The 21,631-nt window shown below is 49.8% G+C and overlaps 1 protein-coding gene across 3 annotated transcripts; it reads right to left on the bottom strand.

Annotated features, from left to right (window-relative positions):
* Positions 1-859: 859 nt before the first annotated feature.
* IL22RA1 (interleukin 22 receptor subunit alpha 1) lies at positions 860-20,057 on the bottom strand. Of its 3 annotated transcripts, XM_022552098.2 has the most exons (7): positions 20,015-20,057; positions 15,771-15,903; positions 14,702-14,880; positions 12,858-13,033; positions 7,778-7,916; positions 3,752-3,873; positions 860-2,809 (listed from the first exon to the last, which is right to left on the bottom strand). In XM_022552098.2, exons 1-7 carry the CDS (start codon positions 20,055-20,057, stop codon positions 1,856-1,858), a joined length of 1,746 nt encoding a protein of 581 aa, XP_022407806.1. In that variant the 3' UTR covers positions 860-1,855. The 3 variants fall into 3 exon arrangements, with proteins under 3 accessions (XP_022407806.1, XP_089755145.1, XP_089755151.1); XM_089899019.1 differs by lacking the exon at positions 20,015-20,057 and having other exon boundaries at positions 14,702-14,936; positions 15,771-15,859; XM_089899025.1 differs by lacking the exons at positions 15,771-15,903; positions 20,015-20,057 and adding an exon at positions 14,122-14,351 and having other exon boundaries at positions 14,702-14,791.
* Positions 20,058-21,631: the final 1,574 nt, after the last annotated feature.

Raw genomic sequence — 21,631 nt, 5'->3', positions numbered from 1 at the left:
GAGATGTTAAATATTAATTACAAACAGATAAGGACAGTGCTCCCGGGTGCTGTGTCGCAAGGAGGGGAGGGGTGAAGAGGAGGGGGCACGTACTGGGTACAGAGGAGGGAGGGCATTGCACGCTCCGGAAAGGGTCTCACCGGGGCAACTGGACTTTGATGCTGTTTCTCAGAAATGTTCAGACAGGGCTTTGGGACAGGATGGGGCTGGAGGCACTTGCCCCTCAGGGACCCCACTGGGGCCCTCCCCTCCTGATGCCCCAGGAGTCTCATCCTACAAGAATCCAGACTGGTGTGGAAAGTTCCTTCTCTTGATGAAGACAAAAATCGCTAGGTTTGAGCTCCCGCTGTGTCACGGCCTCAGTGGGGGCTTGTGGGGGGGAGCCCCTTCTCCTCTCTGGGCCTCGGTTTCCTCATCATAGGGTTCACGTGAGATGCAATGACACAAAGGATGTGACGGCGTGCTGAAAGCTCGGACAAGGACCCTGTGCCAGGGCAGGAGGACAGGGTAGCCCTGTGCTACCTCTGGTGGGGTGTCGGGGAGGAAGGTCCTCTGAGAATGCTGCTGCCACTCCCAAAACAGCTTCCACCTATGAACTCAAGGAGAAGGTCCCATTTGTCCCTGGACCCTGTTTCCTGCAATCCCTTCCCTCGCCCCCTCCTAGACAGTCCAGCTCCTTCAGCTTGGCCTGGAGCAATCCTGAGGAAATCAGGATTATTTAAGCCCATGAGAAAATGCCTGATTCAAAATCAAGCTGAATTGGGGGAGTGGGTCACTCCTGTACTGTCCTATTTTTTAAAAATCACAACAGGAAATACTACAGTTTATTGGGCACTGCCCATGAGCCAGGCACTATGAAACACTTTGCCGGCATTGTTTAATTTCATCCTCACCACAACCCTGTGAGGTCAGTGTTATTATCCCCATGACACAGATGAGGAAACTGAGATTTTGAGCCGTGATTCATTTGCTTGAAGTCACATGGCTTTTAAGTACTAAGTCCGGAATTTGAACCCAGGTGGGCTGAATCCAAGGCTGAGTTTCCAAAGTTGTGAAGTAGGTACAGTTTGTAGTTATGTCTCCTTCAGTTGCCCCATGGCCCCATGTTCCTTTCAAACCCCGCTGCCAGGATAGGGTCTGAAACTCCTGCCGACAGAAAAGGCTTCTGTGTTCTCCCTCCCTGGTGGACCTGCATTTCACTTGGGATAAAGCCTCTAGCAGAGGAATGAAACTGAAATGGTGCAATTCCAGGCAGCAGCCCTGGTCGGGGATGAGACGCAGGCCGCACCCCTCCCTGGAATCTTGCCATCAGGCTGCCTCTGGACTTGGCAGAAGAGCAGGTTGTTCTGGTTCTGCACAGTCTGCTATGAGGTGTCCTTTTTCAGGCTCCTTTTCTCACCTTTGGGAAACCACAGAGGAGGCAGAGGCCTCACTCTGCTGAACTAGATTATGAAAGTGGCCAGGAATGAAGAGAGGTAGGCTCATGGAGAACTTTGCGTCCAGCGTATTAGGATTCTGGGCCCTGGATCTCCGGGAGGTTCCCCATATTAGCACCTGCACTCTGACTGCCCGTCCTGCCCTGCAGAACTTGGCGGGCACATGCTCATTGGCACTCGCTCGTTTGTATATGATGCACTTCTGTAACTTCTCTGGCTGGAGCCCTTCTCATGCCTTTTTCTCCAAAGGGAGCTCAGCCACGGCAGGAGTCCGGCATCCTCCTTCTGCTGGTTCCTCAAGGACATTCACCCGGGGCTGGGCTGCAGAGTGCGCAGCGCCGCTGGGTGCGGGAGTGACGGCCAAGGATGCGAGGTGAGGATGGGGACAGGAAGAAGCCCCAGGCCCACCCTGTTCCCGCTCAGGTCTCCCACTGTACCGTCAGGGCCAGGCCTCTGAACAGAGAGTCCAGCTCCATGGGCGACTCCAGGTCTGGGGCCCGAGGGCCTGGGCTCTGGGCCTCAGTCTCGGTTGTTGGACCCTCATCACTGGGACACACGAGGGACTCCAGCAAGCCCCAGGGACTCGGACCCTTGTCTGTGGGGGAACATGGGCGGGAAGGAGTCTGCAAAGGGAGGGACACGGGGTGACCCTCGATCTGGACAGAGGAGAGGAGGGGCAGCTGGCCCTTTACGTAGCTTCGTGTCCTTGGCTCTCCTCTGCGTACGACATCAGAGTCAGGTTCTCTGTCCGTGTGAACCCCCAGATGCTGGTGGAAGGATTTTACTTCTTGGGGGTCCTCCATAGCCAAGGAGGTCACCTGCTGCAGAGAAAGGCCACCTGGGCTGCAGCTTCCAGCTGGTGCCTCTTTCTGGAGCTGACCTTTAGTTCCGAGGTGTTTGGGACCAGAGAGTGTCATAGGTGGGGGGTCTCTGCCAGAGCCTTCCCTGCATATCCCGTAGGAAGGAGGCCAGCTGTCCGGAGTGGCCTGAGGGGTGTAGGAAGGAGGCTGGGCCTCCGAGATGGCCTGGGGAGTGTAGGAGGGGGGTTTAGTTTGGGGGGTTACCTGAGGTGCATAGGACAGGGGCCCGCCCTCAGGGGCAGCCTGGGGGGCATAGGGCAGTGGGGGGAGTGTCTGGAGAGGTGGCCCGCCAGAGGGCCGGAGGATGGAGAGGTCCGGCCGCCCAAGGTAGGCGACCTCAGACAGGCTGTGTCGCGGTGGGGCTCCTGGAGGCTCGATGGGCCCGGAGACCTTGACTTGGGAATACTGGACAGGCTGCGCCAGGCCGCTCGGGCCACTGAGGTCAAAGACGGGGCTTAAGATGTGCTCCTGGATGAACTGCAGAGGCTGGAAGGTCAGTACGTGCTGGACATCCTGTGCGGGGAGAACAGTGTGCCCGTTAGGGTGTGTTCAAGCTCCCCGAGGGTGCCGTGCGTGCCGCGGTCCTCCGCAGGGCTGGGGGCGGAGGGGAAGGGGTAGACCACCTGGGGGCTTTTCCACGATGTGTGAGCCCTGTGTCCCTTCCCAGGGACTCCTCTAAGTGCTGGAGCCTCTGTGAAGGGACAGGGCTCCCAGCCTGTTAGCTGAGGGCCGCTTCCAGATTCTGGTTGTCTAGGGAGAGCGGGTAGGCTGTGGTTTCTCTAGGAGGCGGGCACTCTGGAAGCAGCTGGCTCGGGTTTGGGGTGCACTTGGGGAATGCTCTCCAGGTGCTGGCTCAACTGCTCCTGAGCTCTGGGTCCCTAAGGGCCTCACGCGGGGAGAAAGGTGGGGAAGAATGGGGGACAGGGGAGGCCCGGAGAGTTTTACAGGAAATGGCTCATCTGGTCTTTGACTTGGAGGGGCGGATGGGCGTGAGCCGTCTCTGCGAGCCCCAGACTGTGCAGGCTCTGCAGTGAGCATGGCTGCTTTAACGAAGGTGCAGCTCTGGTGGCCAGACTTGGGCTGCCGATGTGACGTGTATGGTTTGCAGGGGTTTAGTTTAAAAAAATTAGTTGCCAAGATTTGAAACATGGGAGATTTCACATTACAATCTGAAATTCTGACTTCGCTGGAGAAAATGTGAAGATGTGGCAACAGTGGGCCTGCGATCCCAGGTGGCAGTACCTGGGCTGCCGGTTCAGACAGGGTGTGCGCCCCCTTGAAGCCACGTGGGTTTTCTATTCCACACCTTGTCTTCCTTCTCCCTAGCTCTCTTCCGCACACCGGGGGAGTTGCCAGCCACATCTTTAGGTTGGAGGGAGAAATGAGGGAGAGCCGGGGTCCCGGGGCCCGTGCCCTCCCCTCGGCCTCTCCATCCTCCCCGGGGCCCCTGCTCACCAGGGAGTTGGGAGGCGGAGGCGGCTTGGTGATGTATCTGTAGCTCAGATAGCAGAGCCCTGCGACCAGGAAGCCCATGGAGAACAGGAATGCGCCGGAAAAGGAGTAGGTCCACGTCTGATCTAGGTGAGTAAGAGGTCAGAACAGGAAGGGTAAGGCTGCCGTTGTGGGTACTGCCAACTTGGGCCTTTCCCTCCCCTGCCTCTCGGGCCAGGCTTGGGAAGGCCTCTCCTACCCCCAGTACTTACAGGGCCCAGGGCGAGGGCACAAATGGAGGGCCACACACCATACGTCTAAATATTCGGAATTTCATCATGTTTTTACATTGTTAAATAAAATACGTTCTGTGCTCCCACCGTGACAGATATACTTTTCATAACAACCCGGAAGGCTTGACTTTTTATTCTTGGACGCCTCGGGGTGCTGTGCGGAAAGGTGGAGGTACAGGGGGAAGCTCCCGCAGGCCCAGCCTAGCTCCCGCCCACACCTCCAGGGGCCTCACGCCCAAGGATATGGGCTCATGGCCAAGCTCATCCACGCCGCCTACAAATACCCACCCGCTGGCCACCCTTTGGGCCGAGGGCCTAAACATCAACAGAGTGTCTGCCCTCTGGAAAAAAGACCCAAGGAGGAGATCTGCCGAGACTGGACACAGGCTCTGGCCATCTGTATAGGGAATTTTGGAGCTCACAGGTTCCATGGGGATATGCCCATGTGGACCTAAGGACTCTTCATCTTGCGGGGAGGGCCATGGCCAGAGCGGGGCTGGAGCGGGGCCCTCTAAAGTGCGGGGCTCAGAAAAGGGTCCCTCTTGCCTGGGTCTAAGGACAGTCCTGCCTTCCTGGTGGGGGCAGGGGAAAGAGGCAAAGGAAGGGGAGATGTGACAATGGGAGGGGTCTGTCCTCCCCACCTGTCTACCAAGATCTGAGCTGGGAAGACCTCACTCAGGAGGGAGCCTGGGGAGGCACCACCTTTTTGAAAACGGAAGGAGAGGATGGCTAAGGGCTCTATGCTGAGCCTCTTCCCTATGGCCGTGCATCTTTGAGATGGGTGTGTGCAGCCAGGTCTTGGCATGACACACTTCCTGTCACCAATTCAAGTGGGACTGGTGAGTGGCTTGGTAAGGAAGAGGTAGCTGGAGTTTTTGTTAAAACTGGAGATTTGTATTACCTGGGGGTCTTGACTCTCCAAGTCACCCTCCTTCTGTTCCTGGCCCCTGTGCGGCTTCAGCTTGGGGAGTTGATCATTAGTTGCCAGTGACCTTGGCAATGACTGTGAACCCTGGGAATTGCTGGAGCCTTTACTTCTAGCCCACTCCTCGCTCCTCTCCCAGCCCCTTTGGCTTGGGCCTCTCTCGTCAGCTTCCCACTTCAGCTTCCCACTTCCCCTGTCACATGTACTTCCACCAGGGAGAAGACAGGACCCAAATGTCTCTACATGACATGCCTAATGTAACTGGAAAACTGTTGCTCCCTGTACCAGGACAGGACAGGGACTTGGAACATTTCTGCTATTTCACTCACAGGGAAGTAGGAAGAAATAATGGAAGCAACCCTGGAATGTGGGGTGTTAGAGGTCTGGCTCAGCCACTGATGAGACCCTCATCTTCTGCACGACCCTCTCTGGCCTCCATTGATTAATAACAGTACCCAGTGATGATCGAACTCTTACTACATGCCACGCACTGTGTGGGGTGCTCTACCAATGTTATCCCACCAAACAGATGGCCATGGATGCTCACTCCTTACAGATAATGAAGCTGAGTCTCAGAAAGGTTAAATGACTTGAACAAGGTCACACAGCTACTCAGTGGAGAAGCCAGGATTGACATGTATAATTCCAAAGCTCATTCTCACAGCCACTACACAATGATGACTCCATTTCCTCATCTGTAAAATTAAGATATGGGGTGAACCAACACACAGAGCCCTTTCCAGCATCAAGATGCTGGGATGGGGCTTCCCTGGTGGCACAGTGGTTGGGAGTCCGCCTGCCTATGCAGGGGACATGAGTTCGTGCCCCGGTCCGGGAGGATCCCACATGCCGCGGAGCGGCTGGGTCCGTGAGCCATGGCCGCTGAGCCTGCGCGTCCGGAGCCTGTGCTCCACGACGGGAGAGGCCGCAGCAGTGAGAGGCCCGCATACCGCAAAAAAAAAAAAGAAAAAAAAAAAAAAGATTAAAAAAAAAAACGATGCTGGGATGATGGTCCAACACATTCTGAGAGGTAGATAAAGGAGGGATTCTGGGCTCTGGGGATAAGACAGACCCCTGGATACACGGTCAAGGGCAGGACGTTTCATTATGATACGGAAGTAAGAGGAATAAATGTGCAGTAGAGGGGATAGGCTCTAAACAAAATTGCAAAGTGGTGATTAGAGCCCAGGCTTCAGGATCAGATGAACTTAACTAGGTTCACTGACCAGCTGTGTGGTCACCGGCAAGTTGCTTAACCTGTCTGAGCCAGAGCTCCTCCTCTGTAAAAGGGGGATAATGCTATACAACTTGCAGGATTGTTATAAGGGTTCAATGGGATAATATATGGAAAGAATTTAACACAGTGTTTGGCAATAGGGTAGGTACTTAATAAATGGTAAGAATTGTTATTAATATACTTGATTATAAAGGATAAGGTGCTTTCTATATGTCACCAAGAAATAGCCACCATGAAGTATGATTCATTTAAAAGCAGCTACAGTCTTAGAAAAAAATGATATATCATGAGCTAGATCACGTAAGGACAAACCAACAGAAGGATATGGGTGGAGTGGCCCACATGTTGTCAATAAGCAGGAGGGCAGGGGCGGTTCAGGAATGAATGACAGTTATCTAGAAGGTCCAGGGGAGAGTCACAAATCATATACACACTCCCAACTCAGTGCCTGTGAAGTTGGTTTCCTTTTTCTAGTTCTCTTATTGCCAAGTTCTATTCTGGTCTTCATGTGGCCCTTTCCCCGGGAAGGGCATGCCCCGTGCAAGAGGTCAGTGCTGGCTGTTCTTCCGCCAGGCATATCTTCCCATGAAAACAAATGCACTGGGACTCAGGTGGAGAACTCAGTCTCTTGTGGGCTTTTGGGGAAACCGATGAGCTGAGTTTCTGATCAAAGCTGAGAACCAGAACCTACCCTATGATGTTTCTACCAAGCTGCAGTTATACCCTCGGGCCCAGCCTCTAGCAGCTGCCTCGCTTCTATTCATCAGAACAGAAATCACCTACTGACTTCATTAATCTAAACAAGATGACTAAGGTGGAGACTGTTTTCCAAATCCATCCAGTCCAATGCGGTCGCTTTTTTCGTCCTCTAAACTTGGAGCATTACATTTCTATCTCTATGAAGATAAGCAGTAATAAAAACATCATGATGCTTATGATGAGAGTCGAGTTTCAATGTGCTAGAGTCGAGTGGGATGGGACACCATCCCGCTGAGCCAATGACTCAAAACTCTTTCTATGGTAGTGCAGTGGTGAGAACGTGTTCTCTGGAATTAGGCCTAGTTCCATTCCTCACCACCTGTGCAATCTTGGGCAAGTTACTTAACCACTCTGAACCTCAGTTTCCTCAATGGAACAAAGATGCTTCACAGAAGCATGAGAATTGTGTTTCGTAGTGTCTGGTCCCTGGTTGGCACTGCAGAAATGCTATTATAATCACTGTTATTTTTATTTGACTTTAGAAGGTACTGAGGGATCTTTGTTATCTTCTCTGCTCTCCCATCTGCAGATTATTTCCTGGGATCTCTCACTTGAGTTAACATCAAGGTGAATTTGCTTTGCCAGGATACACACGCAGCTTGCCAGAGAGAGGAAATTCAGACATAGGCTGGAGGGTGGAGATTAAACATTTGCTACGATAACCCAACAGCTAACTCATTTATGAATAAACAAAGATTGACTTTAATAATACACTAGTAATCCTTCTGTGGTTTTCTAGAGCACTGCCAAGCCTCACCTTGGTTACAGGGGGGAAAGCACAGAGTCAAGGTTTGAATTCAGGAGTCCCAGTTCCCTCTGGCTTCAGCTGAACTTACCTGGCAGCGTCTTCGCTCGGTACATGTAGGGGATGCTCTTCTTGGACCAGGTTGGAACTAAACTCACGATGGTCCCAAGGAACTCTGTGTCAGGGGTCAGGCCAAAGAACTCAAATTCTCTCTGCTTGCCTCCAAGGTGCTGAATTTGACAGAGAACACAGAACAACAGCTCTTACACACCAACCTCTGTGTGGAGCCTGCTTACGCCTCTGCCTGGGTTACTGCACTTAGTAAAATGGTACCACCAGCTGCCCAAACCATAAACTGGTAGGTCAGTCTGCAGTGCTCCATTTCCATTCCCCTACCTTCTGCTTTCTCCCTAAGTCCAATCAGATGCAAGCTTCATGCACTTTCACTTGGAACAGTGTCTGGCACATAGCATGCACTCTCTAAATACTAGCTACTGTTATTATCACCACCATCAACACCCCACCATTCTTCCTTCTTCCAGCTCTCCTCTTTCCCCCCCTTTTTAAAAATAAAATATCAAAAACGCTTTGAATATCCATCCCTCTCTTGTCTCCTCATTGCTTCTGCCTTAACTGGGCCTCAATATCTTTGGCCTGGACTCTTGCAGTGGCCTCCTTACTGGTCACCAGTCTCTGGTTTTGTCCCTGTCTACTTCCAAATTTATCCTGGCGCCACAGTGATCTTTCTAAACAATTAACATAATTACAAAGCTCCTCTGTTGAAAATCCTTTGATGGCCCAGGTCATATTACAGGTCCTTGCTCCCTTTGTACACTCTTCCCTCCCTAGAGCCCGCTTGGTCCTTTAGGCTCTGGTGATGTTGAATGCCCGTCGCTCCTGCAAACACTCTGCTTCTGAAGTAAGCCCTTGCTCCTTTGCATCTGCCCATCCCTCCGCTAGAGCTTCTTCTCAGTTCTTGCCCTCTTGTATGTCTCGAACCTCTCTGACCTTGAACTCTTCTCTCGGCTGCCTCATTCCATCATTCTGGTTCTCCTCCTACCTCTCTGATTGTTCTTTTACTGGTTTCAGCCCCTCGGTGTTGTTCTGCAAGTTTCACTCTTCACCCGTTCTTTCTTCTCTTTCCACATATTTTCTCACTTAGTGATCTTTTCTGGACCTGTGGCTCTGGTGATCACCAATGTGCGGATAACCCCCAAACTGACCTCAGTAAGAGCTATGGAGTTCCTGGCACACACCGCCAGCGTCCTGCTGGACAGCAGTCTGTGGGCATCTCTAACTTGACATGTCCAAACATCCTGATCTCCTCTCTCTGGGTCCTGCCCCATCTCCAACCCCAAACCCGCACCTGTGTTTGATTCCCTAATTCTGTTCATAATGTCTCTCTTGTTCTAATGTCCAAGTCTCAAACCTTAAAACCATTCTTGACAAATCCCTCTCAAATCCTTTGTATCTGATTACCCTGAAATAATCCATAAACTTTTCTTTAAAGGGCCAGGAGCTATGTTCTTGGGAGCTTAAAAGCTAAGAATTTTCTTTTTGGTCCTTTGCGTTTCAGCTATGCCTTCTCTTTTCCAGGCACATGGCAGCCAAGGTTTAGGGTTATTTGTTGTTTTTTCTTTTGAAGGGGGTGAAAGTGGGTGAAGAAGTGCATGAATGGATTTAACAGCTTATTGTTTTGTGGAACTTATATGGTTGAAATTAACCCCAGTAGAGTTGTCAAGGCCCCAAGAGTCCTCCTTCCCCGGGTGTCCACTGCCGCCCCCCTGGTTCAGGCCCTTCTCGTTTCCAGCCTAGTACCATTGCAATAGCCCCCCTGACTTCCCACCCTGATCACTCTTTCATTTTTACATTTGATCTCTCCTCTTCCTGCTCCCAGTAATTTATAGCTTCTATTGGACCAACCTTCCATAAAATAACAGCTATAAACTCTGGCCAAAATAAAAACTACCTATAGGCATTGGAAAGTAAGTAAAAGCAGGCAGATACCAGAGAAAGGAGGAAGGGAATGGCACTGAATGAGTTTCTCTCTCTTTTTTAATGTCCTGTAGCCTGGAGGCAGGTCCCCATTTATACCATGTGGAGTGGGTGAAACGTAGATTAAAAACCCTGTAATCTTACTGGCTTGAGTAACCAGAAGACAGAGTTCAGGGCAATCACAAAAGTTGGAAAGTGAGGGAGAAATCACAGATAGGAGAGGTTCATAGAGAGAGAGCCTGAATTCTGTGTATAAACTTTGCCCAAATCCCTGGCTGGTGCCTAAAGTATGCATGAGCAGGGTAGACTCCAAGCAGCCCAGCTAAAGTTTCAACTGAACTTTACTGAACTGAGATTTTGGAGTTTGAAGTTCAGCCAAATTCACTGCCTACTAAGACAAAGAAACAAACAAAAATCAATACTCTTTGGAGGAATATAACAGAATCCAGAGTCCTTTCAACATATCATTCACAATGTCCAGGATGCCTTCCAAAATTTTTAGACATGTAGAGAAAGAGAAAATGTAATCCATATTCAGGAGAAAAGATAGTTAATGGTGACCTATCCCAAGATGACCAAAATGTTTGAATTATCAGACAGTGTTAAAGTGGCTAGTATAACTATGCCCAGGAAGTGAAGGAAAACGTGCTCATAATGACAGAATGACTAGGAATTTTCAGTAGCATAAACTATAAATACTAGAGACTATAAAAACTAGAAACTATAAAAATTAGAGAATTTAGAACTGAAAAATACAATATCTAAAGTAAAAATTCCCACTGAATGGTTTTAACAACAGATTGGAGATGACAGAAGAGTCAGAGAACTTGAAAATAGAATACAGAGAATTAAATAGTGGTGACGGTTGGACAACTTCTTCAATATACTAAAAACCACTGAATCCTACACTTTAAAGGGGTGAAGTTTGTGGTATGTGAATTATATCTCAAATTTTAAAAAGGGAAAGACTGTCAGAATGCTGTCTACAAGAGATACACTTTAAATATAAAGGCACAGGTAGGTTGAAAATGGATGTAAAAAGATATACAATGAAAATTATAAATATAAGAAGGCTAGAGTAACTATATTAACAGCAGATAAGGTAGAGTTCAATAAAAAAAGTATTAGTAGTGATAAAAAGGGACATTTCATAATGATAAAAGGGTCAATTCACCAGGAGGCGATAACAATCATAAATGTGTATGTGTCTGATAATAAAGCTTCAGATATGCACAGAATTAAAAGGGAAAACAGACAAATCCACAATCAAAGCTGGAGATTGTAATACTGTCAGCAATTAAGAGAATAATAGACCTCCCCCAAATCAGGAAAGACAGAGAAGATATGAATAATACTATTAGCCACCTTTATCTCATTGATATTTATAGAGCACTCCACCAAACACCCGCAAAATACATATTCTTTTCAAGTGCACGTGGAACGTTCACCAAGATAGCCCATATGCTGGGCCATAAAACAAGTCTCCGTAAAGGACTGAAATCATACAGAATATGTCCTCTGATCACAAACTGAATTAAGTTATAAATCAATAACAATAAAATATTCAAATGCCAAATATTTGCCAAAAATTAGTTGTGATAAAGACTCTCCCTGCTCTGTAATCTCTAATCGCTCCCCGACTACTGAAATAAATAAAGATTCCCCCATCTGCCCTCCCGACCTCTACGGCTTGGTCCCAGCCTGTCTTCTCAGGGTTAGCATTGTTCCTCTCCACCAGTGTTTCTCAAACTTCAGAGTGAGTAAGAAGCACTGGGTTGCTCACTAAAATTCAGATCCCAGGGGTGCAACGCTAGAGTTTGATGAAGCGGATTATAAGGGGGCCCAAGAACCTGCATTTTATGGGTTTTTTGTTTGTTTGTTTTTTGTTTGTTTGTTTTTTGGCCGTGAGGCATGTGGGATCTTAGCTCCCCAACCAGGAATCGAACTCGCACCCCCTGCATTGGAAGGCGAAGTCTTAACCACTGGACTGCCAGGGAAGTCCCCAAGAACCTGCATTTTAAACAAAGGCTGCAGGAGATTCTGATGCCATTGGTTTGGGACCATGTTTTGAGAAACTATTCTACATGTCCCTACGCTTCAGCCCAAATGGGCAGTTTTGTGCTTTCCAACAATATCCTAAGCGTTCCTGCTTCTCTCTCTGATCACTGTGGGACAGTGTAGGCCGCGGAGCAGGGAGGGGAGGAATGTGGGCTTGGAACAAAGCTGGATTTGAATCTTGACTATGCTATTATTTGCTGAACAATCTTGAGGAAGTGACTTAACCTCTCTGAACCTCTGTTTTCTCATTCAGAAAATGGAGATAAGAGCAACTACCTCATAGGTTTTGTGATGAAGCTTAAATGACACAATAAGCACATATTACCTGGTACACCTCAGAAATTGATATCAGCACCAGAAAGTTTTCTGTTCTAGAGGTCTTTCCATATCTCTCTGAGCTGACACCTCCTCTCTCCCCTCCCAGCCTCCATTCTGTCCCACACAACACTCTTATTTCCCTCTACCTATAGCTGTATGAATTTGAATTCTTGTTTTAACTCTCTCCCCACCCATTAGATTATAAGCTCCTTGAGTGCAGGAATAGTCATTCAATGTAATTATGAATTAGTGGCACACACTGCCGGGGGAAACACTACATATTTTATTTTTTGAATGCAAAAAGAAATGTATAACATTTGACAATTTATGCCTTTGCCTTCCACCTTTCAGTATTACTGATCTTAAGACACTGTCTGTATCCAGTTCCCACGGAAAGTGGAGAACCAGCAGAAAGAACTGCAGCAGTAGAAATTGATTCCAGCATTTTCCAAAGTGGACACCTGAGGATGTTAATAGAAGTTGTTCCCCTGGATGTTAGAAGGCATTAGGCAAGAAAAAAATACATGTAATGCAAAATAAAAGGAGTTTCTCTGATCAAATACATGTGAGAGAAGTTGTATTAAGCAAATTGAAACTGGAGTCTTGACTTTGCAGTACTTGTCAGAGGCTTTAGCATGCTATTGTGTGTGTGAATCTACAAGAGGTAGGCTGTAGACATGTTTTGGGAAATGCTGATTTATAGAACACATCTCCTTTCTACTTGAAGCAATGCAGAGAGGGAAATGGGTTTCTGAGACAGGGAAGGACCAAGGTGGCACATATATTTACCCTTCATTTACCATTTGGTAGGTGTGGTTGATGTGCAGATCTAAGTGATAGAACAGGTCCTGGAAGATGTCCTCCAGGGTTAGCCGGTGGCCATTCCCTGTGTGGATGGGCGTGTAGGTGGGATGGACAATCAACTGGATGGATCTCACCTTGGGGATACAAGTCACATCAGGTGGTTTGATGATAGCTGGAAAAAGGGAGAGAAAAAAAAGAAATGAAAAGTTAGAATCAACCAGGAGTGTCTGAGAGGCTGCCTTGGACCTTGGGAAATGACTGCTTTCCACCCCCTCCCACCCCAACCCCAGCCATGCTTCTGAAAGCATCAGCTAAATGAACAGGTGAGAAAAGAAGCAACTGGTGTTTGGGTGTAAACAAACACCAGTGACCAAGGGTGAGTAGGAAGAGCCCAGGGAGAGGGGCCCTGGACCCCGAGGCTGATCATACCCTTGTCCCAGTCTCCACACATCCCTACCTGAGTCTTCCAGGAGCACCTGCCCCCTAGTCTACTGGCAATGACAGCTTTGGGGACTGATGGTTCAACTACATATCCAAACAATGTTTGCAGTGCCCAATATTACTGTTTTAGCCTCAAAGGCCAGGCCTAAACTTCAACCTCTCTCAAGATGGAATTTCCAAATAACCAAACGACCTTGTCTGGTTTATAGACCCCTTTGGGAATTTGAATGCTATGGTTTGAATGCTATGGCTCTTTTCTCCCCCAAAGTGTACATATGCAAAAATCTTGCACTCAGTTTCAGGGTTTCATGAACCTCACTCCCCCGAAACTAATTTATAGAAAGTCCCCAAGACTCCATTGACCTCCAGGATTAAAAAGATCTGAGCTAGAAGAATGTTCGTTTCAGCGTTGTTTATAAAACTGAGTTAAGGGTCCTCCAAAAAGGAATTAGGGAAGTCAATTAGAGTACCTCCATAGAATGGATCATGTTTGCAGCCGTGAAATATCGTGTTGTGGCGAAATATTTAATGACATGGGCAAATGTTCACGATACCATCATATAAAAAACAACTAACCAACCAACCAGATCACAAAAGAGTAGATACAGTTGCTAGTAGCTGTGGTTATGTTTAAGTGTTCAGATTAGTTGGGCCTACTTTTATTTTTCTTTGTGTATTTCTATATTTTCCAAATTATCTACAATAAGTATGCATTAACTGAACAAGCCAAGAAACAATATAAAATAACTTGTTTAACTTTATTTTTTATTTTCTTAAGAAACCCTGTGGCTTTTAAATCAGTTAGTGAACATCACCTACTTAACATGTGTGAGGAGTTTGGCAACTCATCCATCCATCCATTCATCCATCCACTCAATCCTTCATCAACTACGTATTGAGCATCTCATACGTGCCAGGTGCTATGCTAAGGGCTGGGAACACAGGGGGCTCCGCTGCCACACACGCCCTCGTGGAGCTCACTGCAGATCGTGATCTGAGCTCTGAAGCCAGCGAACAGTCCATGGTGACGGAGAATAGCAGACGATGACCTAGTGAAACGGGGTTGTTGAGGCTGGCGGTGGGGATGCTCACGTAGGAGGTAAAGAAGCCGAGACCAAGACCAAGTTGGATCGGAAAAGAGTCAAGGCAGGAGTAGGAGGACCGAGTTAGGGGGGCCTTGGTTGCACTCAAGTGGCAAGATTAAGGTGGTCTGAGCTAGGGAGGTGGGGATGGAGATGGAGAAAGATGAAAGACCACACTGGGGATGCTGTCCAGTTGAGGGCGCCTTCCCTAAAAAGCCACATCCCTAACTGGCCCTGGGAGGCAGAGCCCATCTGGGCCCTTAAGAGGCCATCCTTTTCCCGTCCCACACCCGTTGCAATGAGGGGCTGGCACTCACTGTGCTGCAGTGAGCTGAACCGGTCGGTCATCTTAGTGGCGGACTGGCCTCCTGCGTCGATGGCAGTGACCCGGGCGTAGTAGAAATCCGTAAGGTTGCCTGTCTCCATGGTAAGGTTGCAGGATTTCCGGGTGATCCGCTGGCAGCCCTCCTTTGCCTGCCACTCTGTCTCTCCATAACTGTGGGCAAGGGAAGTGCCAGAGCACACCTTTCATGAACAGGCTTGGAACCAAGCCTGTCGTTTATTAATAATGATAACGATATTGAATATTTACTTAGCACGTGTACCCAGACCCTTTATGCGGGTGATCCTCACTACGGAGCTGTGAGGTTCATGCATTATTCTCCCTCCTTTTCAAGTAGGGGAGCTGGGGGTTAAGGAAGTAAAATTTGCCCAGGTGTTTGAGGCATGCATGCAGGGAACCAGGATGTGAACCCAGCCAGCCTGAGTTCACCTTCTGTGCACTGTTAGCCCCATCGACAGATGAGGGACCTGGGCCTCGCAGAGGGCAAGTGCCTTGCCACAGGATGAAGTGGCAGGACCAGGAATGGAACCCAGGTTTGCAGACTCCTGAGCCCATGTACCCTCCTCTCCTGCCTGGGAGAGGAGATGAGCGGGAACGGGGCGGGGTGGGGGCCCGGGAGGGGGTGGGCACGACTTTTCGTTGACCCAGTCTAACCCAGTATAAAGCAATGATTGGGAGCTTGTTGTTTGCCAGGCACACATGCTGATGAATGTCTCATGGAACCCACCTAACAACCCTATGAGGAAGGTACTATTGCTAACTTTACTTCATGGATGAGGAAATGGAGGGTTGGTGAGGTTACCCAACTGCCCGGAGTTATAGGGAGAGAGCTGGTGTCTGCCCTCAGAGCCCGTACTTGTAACCATTATCCTAACCTCCCCCTGCAGAAGAAACATAAAGGAGCAAAGCTATGTCTGGGGGAGGGTCGCTGTGTGACACCAGTCCGGGCGGGGGGCGTGGGGACATAGGAAGAAGGAAGGGTTTTCTTGGAGGGGTTGGTTCCAGAGCAGAGTCAAAAGGGCTTGTGTTGGAGGGACGCCTACGTCTTATACTGCACACTGTAGACGGTGTCTGGGGCACTCTCCGGCCTGCTGTCCCACGTCAGGATGTTTTCGAAGTTGCTGGACTGGAATTTCACGTGCTGAAGAAGATCTGAGGTGTCCTCAGCGAAGTGAGCTGCAGGAAGTGAGAGAAGGGTGAGCAGAAGGGCACAAAGACTCTGCCCCAGCCCTGTAGCAAGCTACTCCCCCTGAGGGGCGAGCCAGCACTCACTCAGAGGAGAATGTGCTAACTGACCAGCCCCGCTCCCCTTCACTTCTTTTTTCCTTGGTACTGAGCTATGATTCTCATTCCATGAAATGCGCCACTTTAGAGCATACAATTCTGTGGTTTCCTAATATATTCACAAAATTGTGCAACTGTTACGGCTAATCTAGTCCCAGGATGTGTTCATCGCCCACAAAGAAACCTTGTATTCATGAACAGTACTCCCATCCCTCCCCTCCTCCCAGCCTCAGCAGCCAATAATCTGCTTCCTCGATGGATTTGCCTGTTTGGACATTTCCTGTAAATAGAGGCATCCAGTATGTGGCCTTTTGTGTCTGGCTTCTTTCACTGAACATCATGTTTTCAAGGCTCATCCATACTACAGCATGAATTGGTACTTATTTCCTTCTATGGCTGAATCACATTCCACTGTGTGGATAGACCACATTCTGTTTATCTTCTCATCAGTTGATGGACATTTGGGTTGTTTTCACTTTTTGGCTATTTTGAATAATGCTGCTGTGAACATTTGTGCACAAGTTTTTAAGTGGACACATGTTTTCAGTTCTCCTGGGTATACAGCTAGGAGTGGAATTTCTGGGTCGTACGGTGATCCTATGCTGAACTTTTTGAAGACCTGCCAAACTGTTTTCCAAAGTGGTGGCTGCACCATCTCCTATTCCCATGAGCAAAGTTTAAGTGGTGCAATGATTCCATATCCTTGCCAACACGTGCTGTTGTGTTCATTCCTTTCTCAACACCGTCTGAAGTTAGCGTCCTCACCAATGGAATATTTTTTTTTTTTTGGCGATACGCGGGCCTCTCACTGCTGTGGCCTCTCCCGTTGCGGGACACAGGCTCCGGACGCACAGGCTCAGCGACCATGGCCCACAGGCCCAGCCGCTCCGCGGCATGTGGGATCTTCCCGGACCGGGGCACGAACCCGTGTCCCCTGCATCAGCAGGCGGACTCTCAACCACTGCGCCACCAGGGAAGCCCATCCAATGGAATATTTTAGAGGTATTCAACTAAATGTTGACTGTCAAAGAAGTAACTTGCCCAGAGTCAGTAATTTCAGACAACGGTGGAGAAGATGTCTGTGATGTCTGTGAATTCCTGCCTCTCCGCTGCTTGAACCAATCCCTGCCCACCCTCCACATTCCTTCTGAGGAGGGCAAAGGCACCTTCCCCAGCCACACGGATTTCGTAGGAGGTGGATTCTGACTGAGGCTACATATGGGCAGCATGACCTTGGGGAAGCTGTTTAAGCAGCTAGAACTTCAATTTCTTCAGCTTTAAAATGGGAATAATTGGACTTACCTAAAGATAAACAATAATGACCACAGCAGCAGCTGACATGTCTGAAATGCACGTAAAGTGCCGGGCACTGGGCTAAGTCTCCTTATCAAATCCTCCTGACAACCTGATGAGGCAGGTACTATCATTATGCCCATTTAATGGATGAGAAAAACTGAGGCTCAGAGAGGCGGCCTGCAATGCCCATCACAGTGTTAGGCTGCTTGTGGGGTGGATACAATGGGGCAAGGAAGGGGCAGCAAAGGCCAGAGCCCCAAGAAGAAGAGCCGGGAGGGGGCACTGCCCCCGAAGCAATCTTCACTGTAAATGAGAGCCCTTGATTTACAAATCTCTTGTCTCAGCCCTCCTAGCTCGATCTCTGGAAAGGAAGAGAGCGCACGAAAATGGCAGCCAGAGTCGGCAGCTGGCTCTGCGCGTGCTCAGAGGTTGACTGGGGTGGGAAATAAACAGGTGCAGATCCGGTTGAGTCAAGGCCTTGAGGTCTGAGGGTACACGTGTCTTTGGTATGATGTGTGTGTACCTCCCTTCCCCCACTCCCCCGTGATCGTGTGCACCAGCAGGTCCAGAGTGTGAGGGAGTGGAGGGTTATTCACCCCTCCACCCCAAGTCTACATACAGTATTTCTGTAAGGGAGGCATTTGTGGGGAAGGGGAAGTATATTAGGACAGTCCAACCCTGCTGTGCATCCACATGTTAAACCTAAGGCCACATTCCTCTTTCAATCTGGGTTGACCAGGCCCAGCAGCTGCAGAACTCTTTGTGTTCCAGGCTTCCTGGAGCCCCCAGAAAGGGGCCTAGGGCACCAGGGGGTTCCTTCTGCCTCTAGCCAATGTGATGGACGTGCTGCCGAGACTCAAGTTGTGGCTGGTACCTTGTTTGGACCCGAGTCCGGGCAGAATTGGGGTCTGTTCTGGAGGGAGAGGCATGGGTTCAGGGCTGGGTCTTAAGTTGAGGGAGGGAGTGCACTTGAAGTCCGAGCTCAATGGTGGCTTTGGGCGAGGTGGTGAGGTCAAGGGCAGGCAAGAGAGAGGGTGGGATTTGAGAGAAGGCCAGGGTGTGTCTGGGGGTGGGCTTGGCTAGGGTCTGCAGTGGGAGGGTTGCTGGTTAGGGTCAGTATCCTGGGGGGGCATGTGGGTTTGGAGGAGGTAAGTGGCTGAGGTTGGGACATGCTCGGGTGGTGAAGGGCCCAGGTTGGGTGGAGGTTGGCACCACTTTTCAGGAGGGAACTCAAGTTGGCTTCCTGAAGTCGTGTGGGTGGACCTTGGCTGGCCCCTCTCTTTGAGGAGGTGTTGAGGGCTAACAAGATCTTCTGTCTCCTCTTGCCCACTCATTCCTTTTCCTCCTCAAATCCATCACCGGTTCCTCAGCCCACGTTGGTTCTGCACTTCCTGGGTGAAAGTCTACATTGTGAAATCGTGGGGAGATATGTATTGTCTAGAAACTGACAGCCTGGGAGATGTGATCAAAAGAAGTTTTCTCATTCGCTTAAAAAAACAAGTCTATGTCAACTAGTTGGGAAGCTAAGGACAAACAAACAAACAAAATCAGTTCAAACATGTTCTGGAATCAGCCTAAGAATGCCGGGGGTGAAGGCACCTGGGGCTCTAGAGTGACCTTACTGACTCCTAACAACCTCCTAAGGGCTGCTTCCCCTGTGTCCCCCATTGTAAAGGGCCAAGAGCCTCTAAGTCTTCCAACCGGAATGGGCGAGTGTCTGGAAGGGCATGTCTGAGGTCTCTTGGGAGATGCATCAAGTCTCCCTAGATCACAATGAGTCCAATGTGCTGTGAATGTTCCGTTTGATGCCAGGGGGAGGACGGACTGGAGAGCCCGGGTGGCAGCTGGAAGCGCTGTGGACCTGGTCAGCACCTGCAGGGCACAGCTGTGGCCCTTTATGGCCTCCATCCTGCACTTAAGGTAGAAGGGGTCTTGCAGAGGCCAGCCCTCTCCGTTCTTCAGTCAGGACTATGCGTTCACTTCCTCAGAGATTTCCCTGAATTTTTTAAACATCTCAGGGAGCAGAGAGACAATCTAGGATCTCATGCATTGGTCTGGAAGTTCTCCATAATGATACATCAAAACAATCCACTTTATTGGATTTGAAAACTGTGCCCTTCCGTCCTGTTTTCGTAAGAGCTCTGGTCTTTTAAGACCTATTAATGCAGCAGACCTGGGCCCTCTGGGAGAAAATGCTCTTTCAGGTCTGGCACGAGGGGCTGGAAGAGGCCCCCTCAGGGGCGTGGAAGGAGGCAATGGCTGGACTCAAGCTTTGTCCTTCCTGACGCCCCCTCACCTCCCCATGTGAGGCCAGTGCCAGCCAGAAGCAGGGGAACAGAGGTACAGTTTCTACCAGAAAGATTTGAGGGATCCAGGGATGTCTAACTCCCTTAAGCTAATTCTCCAACCACTGGAGTGTGGGGGGGGTGGGGATCCACACCCCCAGTTCAGACACGTGGCTGTATCCCCAGAGTCTTGAGGGTCAGTTGAGTCTCTGAAGAGCCCAGGGTCTGAGGGACCCTCTCACCCTTCCCAGTAACCTGAGCTGGCATCTACTTCTCCAGGGAAACTCGGCACCCAGGTCAGCCCAGCAGAGAAGAAATTGAAACTGGTCGTGCTGGGGCTGGATGCAGTCCTGGGGGAGGCGACTCTGATCATTGGCTCCTGGATGGGGGTCAGGTCTGACCACAGGGTGACCGGCACTCACCGACTAGGGATCCCGCCGCCAGGATGACCAGCAGCATCCTCATTGGGACCCGGCACACAGCCCTCTTTTGGTCTCCACTCTGGACTGAGCACAGAGGGAGGGCTGGGAAGCTTTGGCGCCTTGGCAGCTGGCTCCACCCAGGCATGAGGGCGGGGAAAGGAGGGGAAGGTGGGACCTGAGCCATGGGGAGCTGGGTACAAAGGTACCTGGCCCATTGCTTCGGAATTCCAGGTTCTGGGCGGGATCCAAGGGAGTTCCCTTCTTAGCTGCAGAAAACAGCAACAGTGACAGACTGGCTTGTTTATCTGGTCTGGTGGCTGATTCATCCCAAGATTCTTCAGTCCTTATTAGGGAACTGAGAGGCAGAAAACGTAAAAATAATCCAGGACATACAGCCTTATCAGAGAGCAGCTTGGCACTGGGTATCAGAAGCCTGCAACTTACAAATACCTTTTGCCTCACTGATTCCATCCTCAGGAATTCACCCTGAGGAAAACAACTGGAGCAGATGAAGGAGCAGAAAATATGTTCCGGAATGTTCCTGGTGGCAGAGGAAAAGCTAGACTCCTCGGCCTCGTTCTGGCAGGAGGAGATATAGGGTGTCTGCTGCCCCTGCTTATGCCGCGTATTAAAGCAGGTCTGCCATGCTGGATGCTTGAGGGTCAAGGGGGATGGCACTCCTCCTAGAGAGGCTGCTGGGGGTGAGAAGTCCAGGCACTCCTACACTGAACCTTTGGGGTCTGGGAACTGCAAAACGTTAGGAAAAAATGGAACAGAGATTTCAGTGACTCTTACTACTGTGCTAGAGATGGGGGCAAAATTCAGGAATGGGCCTTCGGTTTGTGACAATGAAGGTTCAAACCGCTCACCCAAGCTGTTCCACTATGTGGAGGTGTATCTACAGGGATAACATGAAATCCACTGGGATGGGTGTTTAGGAAATGATTTTCCTCTTCTTGCTGGGCCTCAAGAGAAGATTGAAGGGGCCTGGACTCTGGTTAGGGTAGACATGATCAGAGATCTCTGCCTCTGGGGAGAGTCTGGCCGGCCCCAGCCACACAACAGCAGGCTGAGTCCTCTGGCAGGACAGCCACACCCTAAGGGAGGCTCTAGAGGGCTTGGCTTTAGGATGTAGTAGGCCGTGATATCCAGGGATCTGTATTTAAGTTTTTCTTTTCTGCGTCGTAATTGTTTTCTGTCATCTCTGAGTCTTTGCCAAAGTTAGGCAGCATGGCCACATTTGAGCTGTGCTTTGGGGGAATTAAGGTACGATATTGTGCCAGTCCTTTCCTATTAATTGCAGGAAACTACATTTCCCAGGCTCCTTTGTCAATGGTTTCCTGTTAGGTCCAGCCAATGGGAGGCACTGGAGGACGGCCAGGGAGCTGGAGGAGAGAAGTCAGGGTATTTCTCCCCTTCTTCCTCAGCTCGGAGTGGCATCCCCTACAATGGCTGTGTCTCCTCTGGAGCTGCAGCTGCCTCCAGCCAGGCAGCTGCCACCATTTCTCCGTCAGGTGGCCTGGGCTCTGATAACAACATCTCCTCCTATTTTCCCCTTTAGCTCAAAGGACAGAGCAGCTTCCAGCTGTGGTGACTTTCTGGGCTGCTTCCCATCCA

The sequence above is a fragment of the Delphinapterus leucas genome, chromosome 1 (assembly GCF_059928025.1).
Source record: "Delphinapterus leucas isolate spDelLeu-1000000601 "Yukka" chromosome 1, BTC_Dleu_Yukka2, whole genome shotgun sequence".
In the NCBI taxonomy this organism is placed as follows: domain Eukaryota; kingdom Metazoa; phylum Chordata; class Mammalia; order Artiodactyla; family Monodontidae; genus Delphinapterus; species Delphinapterus leucas.
The sequence above is the reverse complement of the archived record's forward strand: the minus strand, read 5'-3'. Positions and strand labels throughout refer to the sequence as shown.